The sequence below is a fragment of the Sus scrofa genome, chromosome 6, assembly GCF_000003025.6.
Source record: "Sus scrofa isolate TJ Tabasco breed Duroc chromosome 6, Sscrofa11.1, whole genome shotgun sequence".
Lineage (NCBI taxonomy): Eukaryota > Metazoa > Chordata > Mammalia > Artiodactyla > Suidae > Sus > Sus scrofa.
The window spans coordinates 54,450,874-54,471,698 of NC_010448.4; the positions used below are offsets into that span (position 1 = coordinate 54,450,874).

General features: G+C 52.1%; 2 protein-coding genes across 10 annotated transcripts in view; one reads left to right on the forward strand and one right to left on the reverse strand.

The window, feature by feature from the left end:
- Positions 1–11,452, reverse strand: part of TEAD2 (TEA domain transcription factor 2) — a 14,143-nt gene extending 2,691 nt beyond the window's left edge. For 3 of the 6 annotated variants that reach the window (XM_021094725.1, XM_021094723.1, XM_021094719.1), the window contains exons 1-10: positions 11,371–11,452; positions 9,460–9,697; positions 8,859–8,923; positions 8,239–8,301; positions 7,103–7,114; positions 6,769–6,876; positions 6,608–6,666; positions 5,356–5,420; positions 3,956–4,104; positions 1,289–1,462 (exon numbers count right to left, since the gene is read on the reverse strand). In XM_021094725.1, coding sequence (XP_020950384.1) covers positions 1,289–1,462; positions 3,956–4,104; positions 5,356–5,420; positions 6,608–6,666; positions 6,769–6,876; positions 7,103–7,114; positions 8,239–8,301; positions 8,859–8,923; positions 9,460–9,691 — 927 coding nt within the window. In that variant the 5' untranslated portion in view covers positions 9,692–9,697; positions 11,371–11,452. Of the gene's footprint in view, positions 1–1,288; positions 1,463–3,955; positions 4,105–5,355; positions 5,421–6,607; positions 6,667–6,768; positions 6,877–7,102; positions 7,115–8,238; positions 8,302–8,858; positions 8,924–9,459; positions 9,698–10,953 lie in introns of all 6 variants that reach the window. The other 3 variants (XM_021094724.1, XM_021094721.1, XM_021094720.1) reach the window with 3 other exon arrangements.
- Positions 11,494–17,490, forward strand: DKKL1 (dickkopf like acrosomal protein 1). 4 transcript variants are annotated; one of them, XM_021094734.1, is made up of 5 exons: positions 11,494–11,552; positions 13,346–13,520; positions 13,943–14,083; positions 14,205–14,297; positions 17,081–17,490. In XM_021094734.1, the coding sequence occupies exons 2-5, from the start codon at positions 13,365–13,367 to the stop codon at positions 17,390–17,392; spliced, it is 702 nt and encodes a 233-aa protein (XP_020950393.1). In that variant the 5' UTR covers positions 11,494–11,552; positions 13,346–13,364; the 3' UTR covers positions 17,393–17,490. The 4 variants fall into 4 exon arrangements, with proteins under 4 accessions (XP_020950393.1, XP_020950390.1, XP_020950392.1 ...); XM_021094731.1 differs by lacking the exon at positions 11,494–11,552 and adding an exon at positions 12,833–12,931; XM_021094733.1 differs by lacking the exon at positions 11,494–11,552 and adding an exon at positions 12,876–13,069.

The following is a 20,825-nucleotide window of genomic DNA, read 5'->3' on the forward strand; positions in this document are numbered from 1 at the left end:
AATTATTCCCTAGCAACCAGAGGTGCTTGCTCAGAGCCCTTCAGGATAGTGGTTGCTAAGGCACGTGGCTACTCCCTAGCAACAGAGCCAGGTGAGGCCCAGGGAAGCCTGACGCCACTCGAAAACTCCCAAGCCCTTTCAGCTGATTTTCAGAGGTCAGACCCCTCCATGACCCCAGTGGCGGAGTGGACCGGTAATCCATTAGGCCAAGTGGAGCCTACAGAAGCCAAAGACGCCATCACACCTTTGGTCTGAGCCCCTTGGTCACCTTCCTGGGAGGCACAGCTCTTCCACTTCTTTAGTTTCCTTCTAACTTTAGTTGTTGACTTGGCCAGGTCCTTCTCCAGTTTGGTTCATGCCTCTCCTCAGAGGCCTGACTCCATCCATCACCCAGACAACAGGGTCTTGTGAAGCCAGGCCAAACTAAAGGCCTTCCCGGCCACTCCCCTCCATCCCTTCAGATACTGGGCTTCTAAAGGGTTGCTATCCAGACCTGGCACCTTATGAGGTCTGTCTTAAGCCCAACCAACACCTAAGACCCCAGCAGCAGATCCCCAGAGCTATCTGGCCTCCACTTCACACATCGGAATCTTTATAACCATGGTGGCTACAGGCTTGCTTTCTCAGAGAGTATATAGATCCTTCCACAGCCTGGGTTACCATAAGCATTGGCACCCCCTAAGTGTTGAACCCCTGTAGTATCAGTCGGTGTACTGGACACCGAACCAAATGAGCTTGAGAAAGGCCCAAGATGGAGGCTCTCATTCACAGTCACATCCCTGGCACAGGGTCGATGTATATATAGTAAGTGCTCAATAAATGACTGTTACGTGAATGCAAGGCTTTACAAAGCCAACCCCTAGCTCCTTCCACGGCTTCCTCAAGCCCAGACATTCTCCAGCAACAGGGTCTGGTGGAACCCATCAAATTCTCGACCCCTCTTTGGCGACCAGAAACACCAGGACTCCTTTGATAAGGGGAAGAGGCTCCTCCTTAGCAACGAGGCTTGGTGTGGTCAGGTGGGGCATAAGGACGTCTGAAAGGATGCCAGCCAATCCCCAGGGCCATGTCAGTCATGTGACCGGGTACAGCCAGGTCTAGTGGGATTTGGGGTGCATGAAGTTCCCCACCGTACTCCTTGTTGCTAAGGAGCCACGAGGACTAATAAGGCCCAGGCTGCCCCGCTAGGTCCTGAGACTGACTATCTCCATTAGAGCCAGAGGCCTTAGCTAGGATCACGTGACTTTGCAGCACTTCTGTTTCGGGGGGGGGGCGGGGAGGGACTCACCCAGAACTTGACCAGGAAGAAGGCGTGGGGGGGCCCACGATCATACAGCTCCCGCAGCCCGCCCTTTTTCTCAGGGAATTTGTCATAGATCTGCCGGACATCCACACTCTCAAGGGGGGGCGCTCCAGGGCTGGGGCAGTGCTGGCTGATGTGTACGAACAGGTGCCGCTGGTACTGAGGAGGGACGGCCGTGGGTGAGGAGTGGGAGACGGGCTGGGCCCCCAGGCCTACCGCCCAAGCCATCCCACACCATCACCATCGCCACAGCTCCTGCTGGCTGTTCCACTCGGCCCAGCTGCCGGGGCCTGTCTCCTCTCCCTGCCGCCTGTTTATTCCCACAGTACCTGAGTCCCCAAGCCCTGTTCCGACTGCCCAGTTCTCTGCCCTGTCCCCTGCTCTCCGTCCTCAGTGCTGCCCTCTCCTAGCCTCACCCCAGCCTTCTCCCTGGCCCCCCAACCTCCAATCTCTCCCTCCAGTTCATCACTCACAGGGCTCCAGAGCTGGTTCTCTCCTGCTCATAATCCCCCATGGCTTCCCAGTGCCCCTAAGCCAAAGCTCACCCCCTTTCAACCTGGCCCTGTATTGAACAGGTGTTCGTGAATGTTCCATGGATGGACGGATGAATGGAAGGATGGGAATCCACACAGCCCACACCGGGACTTTTTTTTTTTTTTTTTTTGGTCTTTTTGTCCTTTTAGGGCAGCACCCGTGGCATGTGGAGGTTCCCAGGCTAGGGGTTGAATTGGAACTGCAGCCACCAGCCTACACCACAGCCACAGCAACACCAGATCCTTAACCCACTGAGAGAGGCCAGGGATCAAACCTGCAACCTCATGGCTCCTGGTTGGATTCATTTCCACTGCCCCACGACAGTAACTCCCCATATCGGGGCTTTCTATTTGTTCCTGTTCTTGTCATTTCTGGTCCCACCCCTGAAAACATTCCCCTTCTCAGAGCTCCCATCATGGCTCAGTGGTAACAAATCCAACTAGTATCCATGAGAATGCAGCTTTGATCTCTGGCCTCAGCTCAGTGGATTAAGCATCCTACATTGCTGTGAGCTGTGGTATAGGTCACAGACGCGGCTTGCATCCCAGGTTGCTGTGGCTGCGGTGTAGGCCAGCAGCTGTAGCTCCGATTCAACCCCTAGCCTGGGAACTTCCATATGCCATGGGTGTGGCCCTAAAAAAAGACAAAAAAAAAAAAAAAATCGTTCCACGAATAATATCAACTTCAGAGAGTGATACATGCTCTGAAAAAAAAACCCCAATAAAGTGTAGTAAGGGAGTCAAGAATGACAGCAGCTGGCATTTTCCACAAGGTGGTTTGGGAAAGCCAGTGTGAAAAGATAAGCAAAGAGCTGAATGAATGGAGGGAAAAACTGCAGCTGGGCTAGTGGGGGGAAGCACATGCCGAGGCGGGAACAGCAGATGCTGAGGGGGCCTGGCAGGTTTGAAAAGGATATGGAGGCGACTTCCCTGGTGGCTCAGTGGGTTAAGGATCCAGTGTTGTCACTGATGTGGCACAGGTTGGATCCCTGGCCAGGGAAGTTCCGCATGCTGCAGGTGTAACCAAAAAAAAAAAAAAAAAAAAAAAAAAAAGACATGGAGGCCAATGTGGCCAGAGCAGAGTAAACAAAGGTGAGAAGGCAAGAGGTAAGAACAGCAGGAATGAGGGTCAGATCATGTAGAGCCTTGTGGGCAACTGAAAGGACTTTAGCTTTTGGTCCAAGTGAGATGGGAGGGTTTTAACCTGATTGGATTGGGTTTGACCAGGACCACTATAGATAGCATTGGTGTTTAGGTGGCTGTGGCAGAGACAGCTGTGTTCACAAACCCCAGTGCCTTTTCACACAGCTAAACTACATTTCCCAGGCTCCTTTGTAGTCAGGCATGATCACATGACTAAGTTCTGTCCAATGGGATGTGAGCAGACCTGACAGTTGCCACTTCCAAGCCAGACTCATAAAATCTGCACAAGTCTTGACTCTCTCCCTTCCACCATCTGCCAGCCAGATGCAGAGCATCCAGCAGCATCTTCTGAAGCCCTAGAAAATGGCAGAGCCACAAAATGGAAGAAGCTTGTATTCCCCAAATCACTACACAGAAGGCTCCTGCTGTTTAGCAGCCACACTGAAAGGAGTGAGAAACTTCTGTGACATTCAGTCCCTGAGGGTTGGGAGTTATTTCTAACAGTCAGCCCACCCTAATACAGCATCTGTCTCCATCCTAGGCCAGGAAAGTTCACACCTAGAAACAGATCTTGTCCAGGTTTCCAGGATCCACCATAAAGCCTGGCACACCATAGGCACTCAAAAAAGTTTAATGAATGAATAAATGATGTCCTGGGGGATTTTTCTGACCCACCCAACACATGACCCCATGATCTTCCAGTTTCTTTATTCTAGTAGTTCTCAAAGTGTGGTACCCAGACCAGCAGTATCAATTATCACCTGGGAGCTTGCTAAAAATGCAAATTCTCAAGTCCTACACCAGACCTCCTGAGATCAGAATTTCCAGGGATGGGGCCTAGCAATCTGTGTTTTAACAAGCCCTCCAGGTTATTCTAATACATGCTGAAATTTGAGAAGCTCTGCTTTATGATTTCCCTTCCTATAACCCTCTACGTTCAAAAACCCCCCAGCGACTGTCCCAAAATTGCACTCACAGAGTCAGCTGCATCCGGTGGTTCCACGAAGGCTGAGAACTCTACCAGCTGCAACCGGGCAGTGCCCAGAGCCCGAGCCTGCCACGCTGGAGGTGATGGGGCAGGTGGGGGCAAAGCAGGGGGTGAGAGGGTTTGGGGGGGCTCGTACCCTAAAGAGAGAGAAAGAAGAGCAAACAATAAAAATTGCTAACATTTACTGAATATATCAAGCACTGTTCTCTCTTGCCTGCCTCCACTTAGAAGCTGAAAAAGCTAAATACTCACTTTCCCAGCCTCCCTTGCAGCTAGAGGTGGCCATGTGACACAGTCCTAGCCAATGAGACGTTAGGGGAAATCTGCTGGGGGGCTTCTGGGAAGGAGTTTCTTCCTGAATGAAAAAGACAGAACTTTGGGAGGAGAAAGCTTTTGGCCCTGGCCAAGTCCTGCTTGGATGTAAGGCCTGGAGTCATGATAGCCAAAAGATCTATAGAGATGCCAGCCCTGGTACTGCTGAACTGCAGAGCCAGCACAGAAGCAGCCCACCTCCAGACATTTTGTTATGTGGAATCATTAAAGCCTTTCCTATTTAAGGCACTATTAATTTGGATACTCTGCTACTTGCAGTCAAAAGCCAAGTGATGAATCTGTGGAAACTGAGAGCTCACCAGTGCGAGTTCTTAGAACCACATCAGCATGGATGGGCAGAGCCTGCCTGGGAATGAAGCCACCACGAAGAAAAACAGAAACAAGCAAGTCCCAATGCTACCATTTGAGCCCCTGGATCCAACCATGCCTGAAGCCATAACTCCTGAAATATGAGTTACCTGAACCAATACATTTCCCTTTTTCTGGGGAGAGGTCATCTACCTTGATTTGAGTTTCTGTCACTTGCAGCTGAAAGAATCTTGATTAATACACTTCCCCAATGTCCTTTAGGGTAGCAAGTGACAGAACACAAACCAGTATATCTAGCCTCTACAGAGGCCGTGCTCTTCACCACTAAAATTATGCCACTTATCTATCCATACCGCCAAAGGCACTGCCTCAAAAGCTGGACCCCAGGAAAAATGTATCCCCTGGAGCTCCCATTGTGGCTCAGTGTTTAACGAACCCGACTAGTATCCATGAGGATGCAGGTTTGATCCCTGACCTCACTCAGTGGGTTAAGGATCCAGCATTGCTGTGTGGGTTAAGGATCCAGAGCTATGGTGTAGGTCGCAGATGCAGCTTGGATCCCGTGTTGCTCTGGCCATGGTGTAGCTCCGATTCGACCCCTACCCTGGGAACCTCCATATGCTGCGGGTATGGCCCTAAATAGCACACACAAAAAAAAGTATCCTGATTAATGGAAAGTAGAAGGAAAGGCAGTTGAGGCTGAGAAGAGAGAGGGAAAATGGGAGAGCGGAGAACAGCTTTCTTACCTGGGAGGTCAGTAGATGGAGGAGTCAGTGACAGGGAGAACGGTGTCTGCGAGAATGGCTTCACGCTGAGGGAGAGAGGAAGCTGGGGGTCAGCAAGAAGGAAAGAGGCAGGAGGTGCCACCATGGCGCAGGGGAAATGAATCTGACTAGGATCCATGAGGTTGCAGGTTCGATCCCTGGCCTCGCTCAGTGGGTTAAGGATCTGGTGTTGCCGTGAGCTGTGGTGTAGGTCGCAGATGCGGCTCAGATCTGGCGTGGCTGTGGCTGTGGCGTAGGCCGGCAGCAACAGCTCTGATTCAACCCCGAGCCTGGGAACCTCCATATGCCACAGGTGCAGCCCTAAAAAGATAAATAAAAAAGGAAAAAAATAAAAGCAATAAACATCTGACTGATCAGACAATGGCTTAATACTTCTTTTGGTATTTTGGAATTCACCAAGATTTCACACTTCAGGGCCTTGGCACCTGCCGTTTTCTCTGCCTAAAATAGTCCCAACCTCATGAAATACCTAAGTCCTACTCAGTCTTCAATGTTACCTGTTCAGAGAAAGCCCTAGAACTCTCTCCCTCACCCCAGAACCTGCAGCAGCTCTTCATACCACTGCACATTTCAATTTTGCGTTTATGTAGGTGACGATTCAATTAACAGTCGTCTCCCCGGATCGACCATCAGCTCCATAAAAGGTGGGACCCCAGTGCCCAGTGTGATGCTTGCTAAAGCACCCTCCTTCCAGCTCAAGCCCCTCCCCTGCAAACCTGTGGTTCCTTCGGCCCCCAGGGACTTGCTCTGACCCTTTTCCATGTCCCGATCCAGCCACACCTCCCCAATGAACTTTCCTTTCTCCCAGCCTGGATCCCACAGCCCATCACTTTATTCTTCGTCTGATGACACCCTCAATGCTCCTGCCTCACCATCCTGAGGCCACACTGCCCTACCAATGCCCAGCCTGGACCCACTGTCTCCTCTCTGGGCTGAAAGCTCCATTTCCCATGAGCCTCTGGGGCCATTTCTATTCTTCTAGACTAGAAACATATCCTGTCACCCTCAGGGCTCTCTAGCAGCTGAAAAGGACATTTCCATGTACCTCTGGACCCCATTTTCTTCCTCTGACTCAGAGAGGAGATAAAGACCCCTGCTCTAGGAGTTCCGGTTGTGGCTGGCAGCCATAGCTTCAATTCGACCCCTAGCCTGGGAACTTCCATATGCTGCTGGTGTGGTCCTAAAAAGCAAAAACAAACAAACAAGTACTCACTCTGGAACATTCCAAGGGGGCCCAGAACCCCCCGACCAAAACTGGAAAAGCTCTGGTGCCTGAAGAAGAGACAAAGAAGGGGTCAGGGTTAATCAATTTTCTGCTGAAATTATGAACCCATCCCTCCAGCCCTGAACCCCACAATCCCCAACCCAGGCCACCTGAGGACCAGCAGGACCCAGTTTGGCCTGCAGGGAAGGTGCTGAGATGAGCTGGGCGGAGGACATGGTGGCCATTGTCTGGAAAGCCTTGTCCTTGGAAACCTGGTCCTGGAGGAAACGTTGGAGGTCCGTGTTATTGGGGAGTCCCAGTGAATACAGGAAGGGTGGGACAGTGAAAGGGCAGGGCAAGCCTGGGGAGATGCAGAGCTGGGGAGCCAAGGCAAAAGAATGAGAAAGGGTCCAAATCCCGCTCACTACAGCCCCCTGCCCCTCCTGGCCTCCCCAGGGACGTCTGGGTAAGAGACTGGGTGGGAGGATGGGTAGGGGGACTTACCACGTTCAGGGCCTGCCCATGGGGGTGGGGGAGGGTGCCAAAGGAGGAAAGAAAACATGATTTAGGAAATGAGGCCTGGACTCCCCCACACACACACCTTCCTGCCCTCCCAACCCTACAGCCCAGCCACCCTGAGCCGGGCAAAGGGAGCCAGGGGAAGGAACGGATGAATAGGGAAAGTAGAGAAGGCCAGGCCTAGAAGGGGAAAGGGGTCCCCCTGCCCAGAATAAAAGGCAGCCACTAAGGTTTCTAGGTTCAGAAAGAGCCGGAAGTGACGGCTTCTGAATACACAGGCAACAGGAAGTGAGACGTTTAGATCGACCCACAAGACAGAGTGAAGGGTTCCCAGGCTGGAGGGGACAGAGGCGGGGGGAAGCGAGGTCCAGGAAAAGACCAAAGACCGGAAGTGAACGTTTTCAGACTTAAAGAAAAAAGGAAGCAGAGGCTTCTGGGAACAAAAAGAACAGGAAGTGGTGGTCCCCAAGTCCTGAGGAAGAGGCAGAAAAGACCCACTCTTGGAGGAGTAGAAAATGAGGGTCTTAGGTCAAGAGGGACCAGGAAATCCAGAGGAAGCAAAAAAGAAAAGGGATATGAACATCTCTGAACGGAAATGGAGATGCCTGGGCACCGGAAGTGCAGTCAGGTCACATGGGAAGACGAACCGGAAGATGAAGAGGAGATCCTCAGGGCACAAGAGGGAACAGTCCATGAGGACCAGGCAGAGCAAAAAGAGGGATGGTTAGAGGAGAGGTGTGGAGAGGGAGGGCAAGGACAGCAGGAGCCAGAGGAGAAGGCCAACGCCCAACCCTTTTTGCCTGTCCGAAAGCTAAATCTTGGCCCCCTCTCTCTGTGAAACCCTTCCAACCCAGGCTCTCTATCCATACCCGTGCTGGGCCGCTAACCCCCACCTTGAGTCTCTGCTCCCCCACTCTGTCTTCCTCTCTGTGTGACTCGGGCCCCATCTGTGGGGCTTTGTCCCCCACCCTGGGTCTCTTTATGCCCCTTTCTCTGGATCTCTGTTGCCTTCTCTCTCTCTCTGAGCCCTCCAGCCAGGTCCCTGTCTCCCTCTCTCTGGGTCCCTGTCCCCATCTCTCAGGGTCTTTGTCTCCCTCCCAAGGTGTCTGCCACGATCCTACCTTGAGTTTGGACTGGATTTCCCTCGATTTCCTTCGGGCCAAAACCTGGATATGACTAGAGACCTGAGGGAAGTAACAGAGAAGCAGAGTCAGGCCACAGCCACTTGCCCCTTGCGTCCCCTGCTGCTCCCTCCAGGTGACCCACGGAGCTGCTGAAACATGACAGGTGACAAACACAGAGCTGTCTTAGAGCATAAGAACACAGATGTGTTTATGAAGGCTATTCTTTTCTCACTAACACTGCTGATCAGCCCCAGCCCCAGCAAACCCAGGTCTTATTTCTTTCTCCATTCTCTCTCTCTCTCTCTTTTTTTTTTTTTTTCAGACCCCGTGGCATGTACAAGTTCCTGGGCCAGGGATTGAACCCATTCCACAGCAGCAACCCCAGCCGCTGCAGTGACAGCGCCAGATCCTTAACCCACTGCACCACAAGAGAACACCTCTCTTTGGCTCTTTTGGTCTCACCCTCTGGTTCTCATGCAACTGCTAAGAGAACTATACCAGAACAGGCATGGTTAGAGCACAGGAACAAACCCCTCCTCCAACCTGAATCTGCCAATCAGATGGCCCTGAGAAAACAAGCCCGCCCCAAGCAGAAGCCCCCAAGTCAGTCTTGAGACCTGTTTGCGAGTTCGGGTCTTCCCCGTTCTCAGCTTGATGTAGCGGGCGATCAGTTCATTCCGACCTGAAGGGTCAAAGATGGAAGAGAGTTAGACCTTCAGCAGAACTTCCCAACAGTGAGGACTGGGAGGAAGGAGCAAGAAGGAACAGTTCCCAGAAATCCACAGCAACCCAGAAGCTATATGGGAGAGGAATTATGACTGCACACTCTGGAGCCCGGCTGCCCGGATTCAGATCCCAGTTCTGCCACAAGCTTGTTCTGTGTGGCCTCTGACAAATCATTTAGCCTTCCTGGGCCTTGGTCTCCTCATCTGTGCAAACAGTGATGCTAGCCCCTGCCTGAGTCACTGTGAGGATACAGCGTGCTTTTATGTGAACAGTGTTTACAGCTCCACCAATGTTGCTTAATTTATTGGGGAGCCACACCCATAGCATATGGAAGTTCCCAGGGCCAGAGGTTAGAATCACACCACAGCAGTGACCTGAGCTGCTGCAGTGACAACACCTGATCCTTAATCCGTCGAATCACCAGGGAACTCCTGTTATCTAATATTTGTATTAACCAGCGGGGGCCAAGGCAAAAAGAGAGGATGAACTCACCATACATCTTGCCTTCATCCGACAGGATGATTTTCCGCCGACCACAGGGTGGGTAGATGGCCAGGGCCTCCTGGAAGCTCTGCTCGATGTCTGGACTCCAGACACCCTCGGCGTCTGGGCCCCCATCTCCCCCAGCCCCCTCACTGCCACCAGTGCCCTCTTCACTTCCTTCCTCACTTCCTGTCCAGCCGCTGCCATCGTCCAGGGGGGCCCCAGCCCGGGGTTCCCCCATCTGGGCCTGGAGGAACACAGAGGTCACCAAGGTTCCCACAACCCACCCAGAGGGACCTCAGGGCTGGGAGGGCTGGGGGTGCAGAGAGCTGGGTCCGAGGGAGGAGGCAGGGGTACCCAGATCCTGGGGCCTGAGGGAGGAGGGGACTGGGAGCCTGGACCCCTGGATCTGAGAAAGGAGGGGGCTGGAAGCCGAACTCCCAGGTCTGAGGGAAGCAAGAGCCTGGGGGGGGCCTTGACTTTTAGGTCCTAGGGGAGAAAGTTGGCTGGATTTCTGGGGAAGCTTAGGGTGAGAACATTATCCTCTGTGTTTTCAAGGGAGCCGGGGTTGTGATGAAGTCTTAAGACCCCGGAGGAATGCCTAGGGCCCACGAGGGCTGAAACTTTGGGTATGGATTACTGGTTTAAAGAAGACAGGCGTCAGGGCCTAGTTGAGGGGAAGGGGGGGTGTGGGTGAAATCTGCTCAGTCCCTCCCCCAGAACAGGTGCTAGGATGTGAGCAGCAGCTGCCAGAAAAGAAGGAGGGGCCCAGGCCCGAGTAAGGCTGAGGGGCGATCCAGAGAGAGAGGAACAGCGACTCAGAGAGAGAGAGAGAGAGGACAGAGTCCCAGAGAGTAGGGGACAGAGACCCAGAGAGAGAGGGACAGACTCAGGGAAGAAACTCCAGCCAAGACCAGGAAAGACCCACAGCACCACAGACTGGGGGGCGGGGGCGCTCTGCCATCAGGAGCGCCAGAACAAAGGGCCCAGGCGTCCCCTCCCCCAGTTTCCCACAACCCCCATCAGGGGAGGGGCTGGCCGGCGAGGGCACCTCCCCTCCGGCCCCAGCCCCGCCCCTTCCCCCGTTCCCCTCCCCCCCATCCCCCGCCCCCGGCACTGTGGGCTCAGATCCAACTCAAGTTCCCAGTGACTTTCCGGAGGCCGGGAACGGGGGGAAAACTTTTTCCAATACAGTCAGATCCCGCCTCCCTGGCGGCTCCACGTCTTCCACAGCTTTCCCAGGACCCCAGAGTCCAGGCCCCCATCCCCCTCCTCCCTTGGACCCCGGAGCCCCGGCCGAGATAGACAAAGACCCCAGGCCGAGCCCAGTGGCGCTGCGGCGGTCAGGACCCCCGTAGGCCAAAACCCCAGCCCAGCTCTCCCCCATGTGGCCAGACAAAGGGACGGAGGAGCCGAGTCAGAAAAGTCCCCCCTAACTCCCCTCCCCAGGCCCCAAACCTCCAAAGCGACAAGACTGAAGATCCAGAAAGCCCCGTAGCCCACCTTCGGCCACCCAGGAGGCCTCCGTTCTCCACGAGGAGGACCAGGCGCCCACAAATGACACACACAAACCAATTCGGTCAGAAACAAGCCCGGGGTCCTTTCTCACGTGAAACCGACACCTCCACAGACACTCACACTCAGGCGCACACACCCGCCAGAGTCCCCAGCCCTCACCCATTCCCAGGCGCACAGTCTCAAACTCAGACCCATCAGCAAACACCCCGAGTGTGGCGAAAGTTCCAACTCCACACTTAGCCTCGGTCACGAGCGCACCCTCGGGCCCACCCCCGGTAAAGAAGAGGGCGGCCAGCAGTTCAGAGATGGGCCCACAAACACCTCAAAGCGTAACGCATAATTGCCCACCCCAACTCACACACCCAAATGCAGAATCCCCGACTCCCGCCGGCGCCTTCCTACCTCCCGGCCTGGGGCTGGGGAGCCGCGGGCGGGCGGGGCGCTGCGAGGGAGAAAGTTGCCCGGGAGCTTTGTTTGGGAAAAGTGGGAGGGACCGGAGGGGGGGCGGGTCCGGGCGCCGGACAGCGGGAAGGGGGATCCGACGGTGACAATTTAGGGGAAGATTTTTGCTTTGGCAAAAAAAGGTGAAGTCTAGCTGGGGCCTGGTGAGAACGTCCAGATTCTGGTGCTTAGAAGGATCCCTGAGAGAGGAGGGGTCTTGGGCGTCTGGATTCAGGGGTCTGAGGGAGGATTGATGGGGGCCAGGAAACCTGGATCTGAGGGAGGGGGGACTGGGGGCCAAGATTCCTGGGTCTAGAGAGGAAGGGTCTGGAGGCCTGGACACCTGGCTTTACCCAGCTGTGTGTGTGCGGGAACGATTGATAGGAAAAAGAAACAAAAGAAACTTTCCTGTTCAACCCTCAAGTGCATTTTTCAGGATTGAAGTATAAGGCTGGATTTTTTTTTTATCGATTTCCATTGATTTTTCCCCCCCATTGATTGCTTTCCTTGTGACTTCCTGAGAGTTAAGGGTGGAAGGCAAGACGACTGGGAGTTTATTAGAGGTTCACGGAGATGGAGACTCTCATGGACACGCGATAGTGGACTAGAGGTATTTGGTGTCCCAGGACCAGGAGAGAGCCTCGGTGCCTGAAGAGAGAGATAAGAGTCCCTTAAAAAGGCCCTTTGGGCTTCCTCTGTGGCTGACTACATGCCTTGTCTGCTATGGCGGCTCTGGTTCGATCCCTGGTCCTAGAATTTACACATGCCACTTAAAATTAAAAAAAAAAAAAAAAAGGTTCCTTAAAGATGAGGATTAAGTGTTCAAATTCGGGACTAGAGGGGCTGGGGTCCAGACTCTGAGGTCCTGAGGTAGAGGGGAGCCGGGATTCCGGGCTCCTTGGAAGATGGGACTCGGGACTGGATTTAGGGTTTCCCGAGAGGGCGGAGCTTTTCAGTGGTAGCAAGAGGGCTCCGTGTTCAGCGTCCCTACATAGCCTTCTATTGAGCGCGTTAATCCTTTCAAAACCTGGAGAAGATGGGAAGGGATGTGGAGAAACTCAGACAGATAAAAAGAAAATTAAGCAGTGGACGAATCAGAAGGACTGTTCAGAGTAGGGCATTTCATCAGCAGACTAGTGGAACTGAGGGCACTAGGGGCAAGATCTGGGGCTCTTAGGTGGGGCCTAGGTGTGCGGGCGTGGCTCTAAGTCAGGGGCGGGGCCATCTGCAATTGGAGCAAGACTGCGGCAAGATGGGCACGATCGGAGAATGCGGGCAACACTGGGTCTCCAAGGCCAAGGTCAACGGACAGGGGCGTGGTCTGACTATGGGGGTGTGTGCTTGAAAAGTACGCTGGGCTTTGGCTTAAAGGGTGTGGCTCTTCCCTTAAGGGCGTGGCTCTTCCCTTAAGGGCGTGACTATCCAATAGAGGGCCCGGCTCCTGGGTGAGGTCAGCAGATGGGGGCGTGGTCAAGCAAATAGGGCCGAGTCCAGGGCTCGCGGAGCTCACCCAACGCCCCAGGTAATCCGGCCTAGGCTCGAGACCAGAACTGTTTAGATATAACAGTCCTTGGACTGCGGGAGCCTGAGAGTCCGGTGGACCAGGCTGTGGTGTAGTATAAAGGCGGCGCCCAGAAGAAGGGGCGGGGCGTGGGAGAAGGTGAGGAGGAATGAGACCAGGATATGAAAGAGATGTGGATATGAACGCTGGCGAAGGAGAGGATTGAGATCCCAGTATCAGGCGGTCCTGGGAGGGGGGGCGGGGCCTGACTCATGGAGGGGGTTGGAGTGGAAGGTAAGAGGAGGGGGCAAATGGGCGGGGTATGAGGAGTTCCTGGGCCCGGAAGGGGTCGTCCTCTAGGGCGAGGGTTTGGGCGCTTAGGGGGCGGGGCCTTGATCGGGGATGGAGGGGCTCTGACCCCTGAGCTTGCCACAGGCTCCCGGCCCGCCCCGCCATGTGGCACCCGCTGGTCCTGCTGCTGCTGCTCCCTTCTGCCTCGTTGCCCGCCTCCACTGCAGCCCCGATCCGCGATGGTGACGCCCAGGAGAGCTCCTCGGGTTTTCTAGGCCTCCGCAGTCTACTCCAAGGCTTCACCCGGCTTTTTCTGAAAGTGAGCGATGGCATGGACGCGGGGGAAGAAAAGCAGAGAAGGACAGGGGCAGATGGTGACCGAGGGCTGGAAGGGGTTCAGGGAAACAGAGTAGGGAGATGGGTCACGGCCAGGTAGAAAGATAGATAGGAAGAGAACGCGTCAAAAGACAGCGAGTGACTGGGAGGCCGAGAGGAAAAAAGGGAGGGAGACAAGCAGAGAAAGAGAGAGAGAGACAAGAGGAGAGGGGAATGGGGACAGAGAGACAGAAGACAAATGAGGGGGCAGGAATAGGAAAGTAATGGGACAGATGGGGGCAGGAGGTAAGCTGGTTAAGCCCTGAGAGTCAGAGGGCAGAGAGGGAAGGGGGTTCTGACAAGGCTGCAGATGTCCTGGGGAGTCTGGAGTTCCAGCAGCTCACCGATTTCCTCCTCCGGCCCCAGGATGACCTTCTGCGGGGCATGGACAGCTTCTTCTCTGCCCCAATGGACTTCCGGGGCCTCCCCAGGAACTACCACCAAGAAGAGAACCAGGAGCGCAGGCTGGGGAACAATACTCTCTCCAGCCACCTCCAGATTGACAAGGTGTCTATGCCAGGAAGTCCTTTTTGGAGTCACCCCAAGATCCCTCATGCTGCAGTATCTTTCGGGAAAGGGGCAATAGAGGAAAGCGGCTTCGTTCTCCCTCTCTGCTCTGTCCTCACAGGTGACCGACAACAAGACAGGAGAGGTGCTGATCTCTGAGAAGGTGGTAGCATCCATTGATCCAGAAGAGAGGAGCTTGGAGGGTAACTGGAAGGTTAGGACCCACCCCTGCCCCCTAAAAGTATCCAAGCCCAAACATTTTCTATAGTTTAGGAGGAAAAGATGAATTGACTCGGAGCTTCTGTCATGGCTCAGTGGTTAATGAGCTTGACTAGTATCCATGAGGATGCAGGTTCGATCCCTGGCCTTGATCACCGGGTTAAGGATCTGGCATTGCTGTGAGCGGTGGTGTAGTTCGCAGACATGGCTCTGATCTGAGCGTGGCTGTGGCTGTGGCTGTTGCATGGGCCGGCAGCTACAGCTCCGACTTGACTCCTAGCCTGGGAACTTCCATATGCTGCAAGTGCAGCCCTAAAAACACCAAAAAAAAAAAAAAAAAAAAAAAAAAACCAAAACAAATAAACAAGCAAAAAACACTTGATTGTCCCATAGTTCCTGGAGGCTCCGTGTCCAAGATCATGGTCCTGCCAGGTTGGTTCCTTCCTTCCTGGGAAATCTATTCCAGGCTCTCCTCTTGCTGCCTGTGGTTCCATAACCATCTTTGGCGTTCTTTGGCATGCAGGTGCATCATCACCATCTCTGCCTTTATCCTCATACAGGTTCTCCCTATGTGCATTTCTATGTCCCTTTTTAATTTTTTTTTAATTTATTTTTTGGCTGCACCCAAGGCATATGGAAATTTCCCAGTCAGGGATCAAACCCGCACCACAGCAGTGACCCAAGCCACATCAGTGACAATGCCAGATCCTTAACCCGATGTGCCACCAGAGAACTCCCAAATTTCCCTTTGGCCTAAGGATGCCAATCATATTAGATTAGGACCTGCCCTAATGACCTCATCTTTTTGGGTTATGGTGTTTCACAGCCAGGGATCAGATCCGAGCTGCAGGTGCCACCCCATAAGCCACAGGTTTGGCAACACGGCATCCTTTTTTTTTTTTTTTTTTTTTTTTTTGCCTTTTCTAGGGCTGCTCTCACAGCATATGGAGGTTCCCAGGCTAGGGGTCGAATCGCAGCTGTAGCCACCAGCCTACGCCAGAGCCACAGCAACGTGGGATCCGAGGCCGCGTCTGCAACCTACACCACAGCTCACGGCAAGGCCGGATCGTTACCCCACTGAGCAAGGCCAGGGATCAAACCCGCAACCTCATGGCTCCTAGTCAGATTCGTTAACCACTGCACCACAATGGGAACTCCAACACGGCATCCTTAACCCACTGTGTGCTGAGCCAGGGATTGAACCTGCATTCCAGCACTCTCAAGATGCCACCAATCCAGCTGTACCACAGCGGGAACTCTGACCTCAACTAATGAAAATTACAATGACCCGATTTCTAAATGGGATCACCTTCTGAACTACTGGGGATTAGAACTTCAACATAGGAATTGGAGGGTGGGGGGACACAGTTCAACCCTTAACAATCTGCTCTAGGGCTTCTCAAACCTCAGTTTACTGAAATGCAGATTTCAGTTTCAGTAGGGCGGGATGGAATTAGGCTCATTTGCATAAGCTGCTGGTCTACAGCCCTCACTTTGAGTGGCAAGGACCACAGTCAAATGCCCCAGCTGGATGGAAAGCTGTCCAAAAAAGTTGATTTATTGCTACTTTTTTTTATTTATACTTTTCTTTTTTGTCTTTTTAGGGCCACCCCTGTGGCATATGGAGGCTCCAAGGCTAGGGGTCTAATCAGAGCTGTAGCTGCCAGCCTACACCACAGCCACAGCAACTCGGGATCCAAACTGCGTCTGCTACCTACACCACAGCTCACGGCAACGCCGGATCCTTAACCCACTGAGCAAGGCCAGGAATCGAACCTGTGTCCTCATGGATGCTAGTCAGATTCGTTTCCACTGAGCCTCAACACGAACTTTCAAAAAAGTTGATTTGGGAGTTCCCGGCATGGCGCAGTGGTTAACGAATCCGACTAGGAACCATGAGGTTGCGGGTTGGGTCCCTGCCCTTGCTCAGTGGGTTAACGAGCTGGCGTTGTGGTGAGCTGCATGCGGTGTAGGTTGCAGACTCAGCTCGGTTCCCACGTTGCTGTGGCTCTGGTGTAGGCCGGTGGCTACAGTTCTGATTCGACCCCTAGCCTAGGAACCTGCATATGCCGAGGGAGCGGCCCAAGAAATAGCAAAAAGACCAAAAAAAAAAAAAAAAGTTGATTTGATTTTTGATCCAGGGTTCAATCAAGGACCACATGTTGCAATTGTCATGATTCTTTTTTTTTTTTTTTTTTTTTTGTCTTTTTGCCATTTCTTGGGCCGCTCCCGCGGCATGTGGAGGTTCCCAGGCCGGGTCCAATCGGAGCTGTAGCCACCGGCCTATACCACAGCCACAGCAATACCAGATCCGAGCCGTGTCTGCAACCTACACCACAGCTCACGGCAATGCCGGATCCTTAACCCACTGAGCAAGGCCAGGGATCGAACCCGCAACCTCATGGTTCCTAGTCGGATTCGTTAACCACTGAGCCACAACGGGAAATCCTGTCATGATTCTTTAATAAAGCCACGAGCTTTTAATCCCAAAGTGCTTTGTACATTTCAAACTGCTTTCTAAACCTCAAGGGATGCCTAATCCTAAAGTGCTTCTGAAGCCTCCAAAATGTGCTTTCAATCCTAGACTATTCTATAAACCTCAGAGTATTTTTAATTCTAAAGCTCTTATAAACCCAAGTGCTTTGTAAACAGCAAAGCAAGCTTCTAATGCCCAAAGCATCCCACAGGTGGAAAAGTGGGTTGAATATGCCAGGAGGACTGAGCATCCTGAGGCTGCCGTTTGGAATTTGAGAGGGTCTCCTTGTCCCTCTTCGCCAGGTACCCAAGATAGAGGAGAAGGAGGCCCTGGCGCCTGTCCCGAAGGCCGTGGACAGCTTCCACCCGGAACCCCATCCCCGAGTAGCCTTCTGGATCATGAAACTGCCACGGCGGAGGTCCCACCAGGATGCTCAGGAGGGCAGCCGATGGCTTAGTGAGAAGCGACACCGCCTGCAGGCCATCCGGGATGGGCTCCGAGAGGGGACCCACGAGGATGTCCTCGAAGACAGGACCCAGAGCCCCTCCCATGCCAAGCTGTCCGCTCGCAAGACCCACTTCCTTTATATCCTCAGACCTTCCCAGCAGTTATAGGAGCGAGGACAGCGGAACACCTCCATATAATATACCCCCACCACCACCAGATTTCACCCCAAGCTCCATTTCCATTAAACTTTTTCTTATATCCACCAGCACTGTCTTCTTTTGCAATCTGTCCCAAGCCTCAGCCAACCAAGCCATGGCAGGTCCCCTCCAACCCTAGCTTTGAGCCTGACCTCTGGCTGAGCTACTAGTTCTTGTCTCCGGGCTCAGTTTTCTCATTCAGACACTGACTTCTGACTGAGTGACTCTGGCACCTCCAGCCCCATCCGCGCTTTCCAAGCCTGTCACCTCCAGCTCCGGCTGCCCTCCCACTGCCAACTCTGACTCCTTTCTGTCCACTCTGCCTCTGTGTTAGTTTTCTATTGTCACTGCAACAAATGACCACAAACAATGACTCTGTGCAAATGTACTCTCTCACTGATCTGTAAGTCAGAAATCTAGGATAGTACTGGTACTCTGTGCATGTATCAAGGGCAAAATCAAGGTGTTAGCCAGAGAGGTTCTTTTTTTTTTTTTTAAGCTTACTTTGGTTTTATTTTATTTTTGTATTTTTAGGGCCACACCTGCGGCATATGGAGGTTCTCAGGCTAGGGATTGAATTGGAGCTGTAGCCACTGGCCTACACCAGAACCACAGCAACCCTAGATCTGAGTTGTATCTGCAACCTACACCACAGCTCACGGCAATGCCAGATCCTTAACCCACTGAGCAAGGCCAGGGATTGAACCCGCAACCTCATGGTTCCTAGTCGGATTCGTTAACCACTGAGCCACGACAGGAACTCCTTTTTTTTTTTAATTTTTTATTATAGTCGATTTACAATGTTCTGTCCATTTCTGCTGTACAGCAAAGTGACCCAGTTACACATATATATACATTTTTTTTATATTACCCTCCATCATGTTCCATAGCAAGTGATTAGCTACAGTTTCCTGTGCTGTACAGCAGGACAGAGAGGTTCTTATCTGGAGGCTCTAGCAAGACGGTGCTTCCAAGATCATTCAGGTTGTTGGCACAATCGTGTCCCTTGGGGTTGGACTGACATCCCTGCCTCTTTGCTGGATGTCACCTGGGGCCACTTACCCTGAGTTCCTAGAGGCCTCTTTCCGGTTCTTGCATGTGGATCCCACACTTCAAATCTCATACGTGGAATCTCTGAATTTCCCTTCTGCCCCATCTCCCCATGGCTTCCTCTTCCTCTTGCAGAAAGAGACGGTTCTCTGCTTTGAAGGGTTCATGGGTTTGTATTGGGCCCACCTGGATCAGGAATTAGAGGGTGGTCGTTTTGGGTGGCCACTATGCCCACTACAGGTCTAGACCCTGTCATCTCCAGCCCCCAAGTCTGTGTTTCCGGCCCCGTCTCTTACAACCACACCCCATCTTCACTCTTTATTTTCTCATTCCCTGACTCTCAGCTTACATGCTAACAGCATCTTTTTTTTTTTTCTTTCTTTTTTTTTTTTTTTTTCTTTTTAGGGCCGCAACCGTGGCATACAGAGGTTCCCAGGCTACAGGTCCAATTGGAGCTACAGCTGCTGGCTTACACCACAGCCACAGCAGCGTGGGATCCGAGCCATGTCTGTGACCTACACCACAGCTCACGGCAGTGCCAGAACCTTAACCCACGGAGCAAGGCCAGGGATGGAACCCGCAACCTCATGGTTCCTAGTTGGATTCGTTAACCACTGACCCACGATGGGAAACAGATTTTTGATTATTCTGAATAAACATTGATATGTCCTCATGGATGATATGAGATCTCGATTCGTATTTTTATATCTTCTCTCCCCATCCCCCGTGCCCATTCATTTTCCCGCCATTGACAACGATTTCCATGCTTAATGCATATTGTTCGTAAGTGAATATGTTGGCTAGGACTGCTGTAAGAAACACCACAGACTAGGTGGCTTATGGCTTAAACAGAAAATTTTTTTTCAAGTAGTCATCAAATCTTATTTACTTATTTTAATTTTATTTTATTTTATTTTTGTCTTTTTAGGGCCGCACCTGTGGCATATGGAGCTTCCCAGGCTAGGGGTCCAATCAGAACTGTAGCCACCGGCCTACACCACAGCCACAGCAATGCGGGATCTGAGCCATATCTTCGACCTACACCACAGCTCAGGGCAACGCCGAATCCTTAACCCACTGAGTGAGGCCAGGGATCGAACCTGAGTCCTCATGGTTCCTAGTCAGGTTCGTTTCCACTGTGTCACAACGGGAACTCCCATCTACCTGTTTTGATTAGGTAGAATATTCTGACAAGTCTACTCCCTCTGACAGTTGATAAGAACTCCATAAACCTTAACCATACCTGATATTTCCCCATCTATCGAACAATGGAAGTGTGCATCCATAGGTGAACCAGGGAGTCCCTGTCGTGGCTGAGTAGTAACGAACCTGACTAGTATCCATGAGAACTCAGGTTCGATCCCTGGCCTCTCTCAGCGAATTGAGTATCCTGAGTTGCTGTGAGCGATGGTGTAGGTTGAAGACTCAGCTTGGATACCACGTGCAATGGCTGTGGTGCAGGCAGGTGGCTACAGCTCCAATTAGACCCCTAGCCTGGGAAACTCCAAATGCCACAGGTGCAGCCCTAAAAAGCAAAAAAAAAAAAAAAAAAAAAATTTTACAAAATTGACGAGACATCGACTCACAAATTAAAGCTTTAGGAACTCAAAGCAGAATAAACACAAAGAAACCACTCTTAGGCATATTAAAACCTATGAAAACCTAAAACAACAATGAATCTTGAAAGCAACCAAAGGAAAAGGACACCTTCAAAGAGGCAATGGTAGTAGGACTGACAGCTGACTCTTAAACCAAAAAAAAAAAAAAAAAAAAAAGGAAAAGGAAGTGAGTTCCTTTGTGGCTCAGTGGGTTAAGGATCTGGTGTTGTCACTGCAGCTGCTAAGGTCACTGCTGTGGCGCAGGTTGGATCCGTGGCCTGGGAACTACCATATGCCATGCGCGTGTCCCTAAAAAAATTAAAATAAATAAATAAAACTATATGCGACAGTATAGCTGAATCTCACAAAATACGGGTAAAAGAACCAGATCAGAAAACAGTATATAACTAAGTGGTTCCACTTCTATGCAGTATGAAAACAAGCAGAAGTAATCTATACTGTTAGAAAGAAGGGTAGGGGGTACCCATGCAGAGAGTAGAGATGGAAGGAGCCACAAGGAAGATTCTCGGAGGCTGGTAGCGTGTTGTTTCTTGATCTGAGTTCTGATAATACACGTACACTTGGGCACAGACTTTGAGGTATTAGCCTGCTGTGGCCCCCTTTGCCTGGCAAAGCACTACAGCTATCTTTTTCTCCTTAAAAAAAAAAAAAAATACAAGTACACTCAATTTCTGTAAATTTACCGATTATCTATGGGCTTTTCTTTTTTTTCTTTTTTTGGCTTTTTTAGGGCC

What these genes read in the sequence shown, in the direction of transcription:
- DKKL1 (XM_021094734.1), top strand. Translation starts at nt 13,365, where the DNA reads ATGTGGCACCCGCTGGTCCTGCTGCTGCTGCTCCCTTCTGCCTCGTTG. An exon ending in TCACCCGGCTTTTTCTGAAA is followed by an intron (nt 13,521 to 13,942) that starts GTGAGCGATGGC and finishes CTCCGGCCCCAG; the next exon opens with GATGACCTTCTGCGGGGCAT. An exon ending in GCTTGGAGGGTAACTGGAAG is followed by an intron (nt 14,298 to 17,080) that starts GTTAGGACCCAC and finishes CCTCTTCGCCAG; the next exon opens with GTACCCAAGATAGAGGAGAA.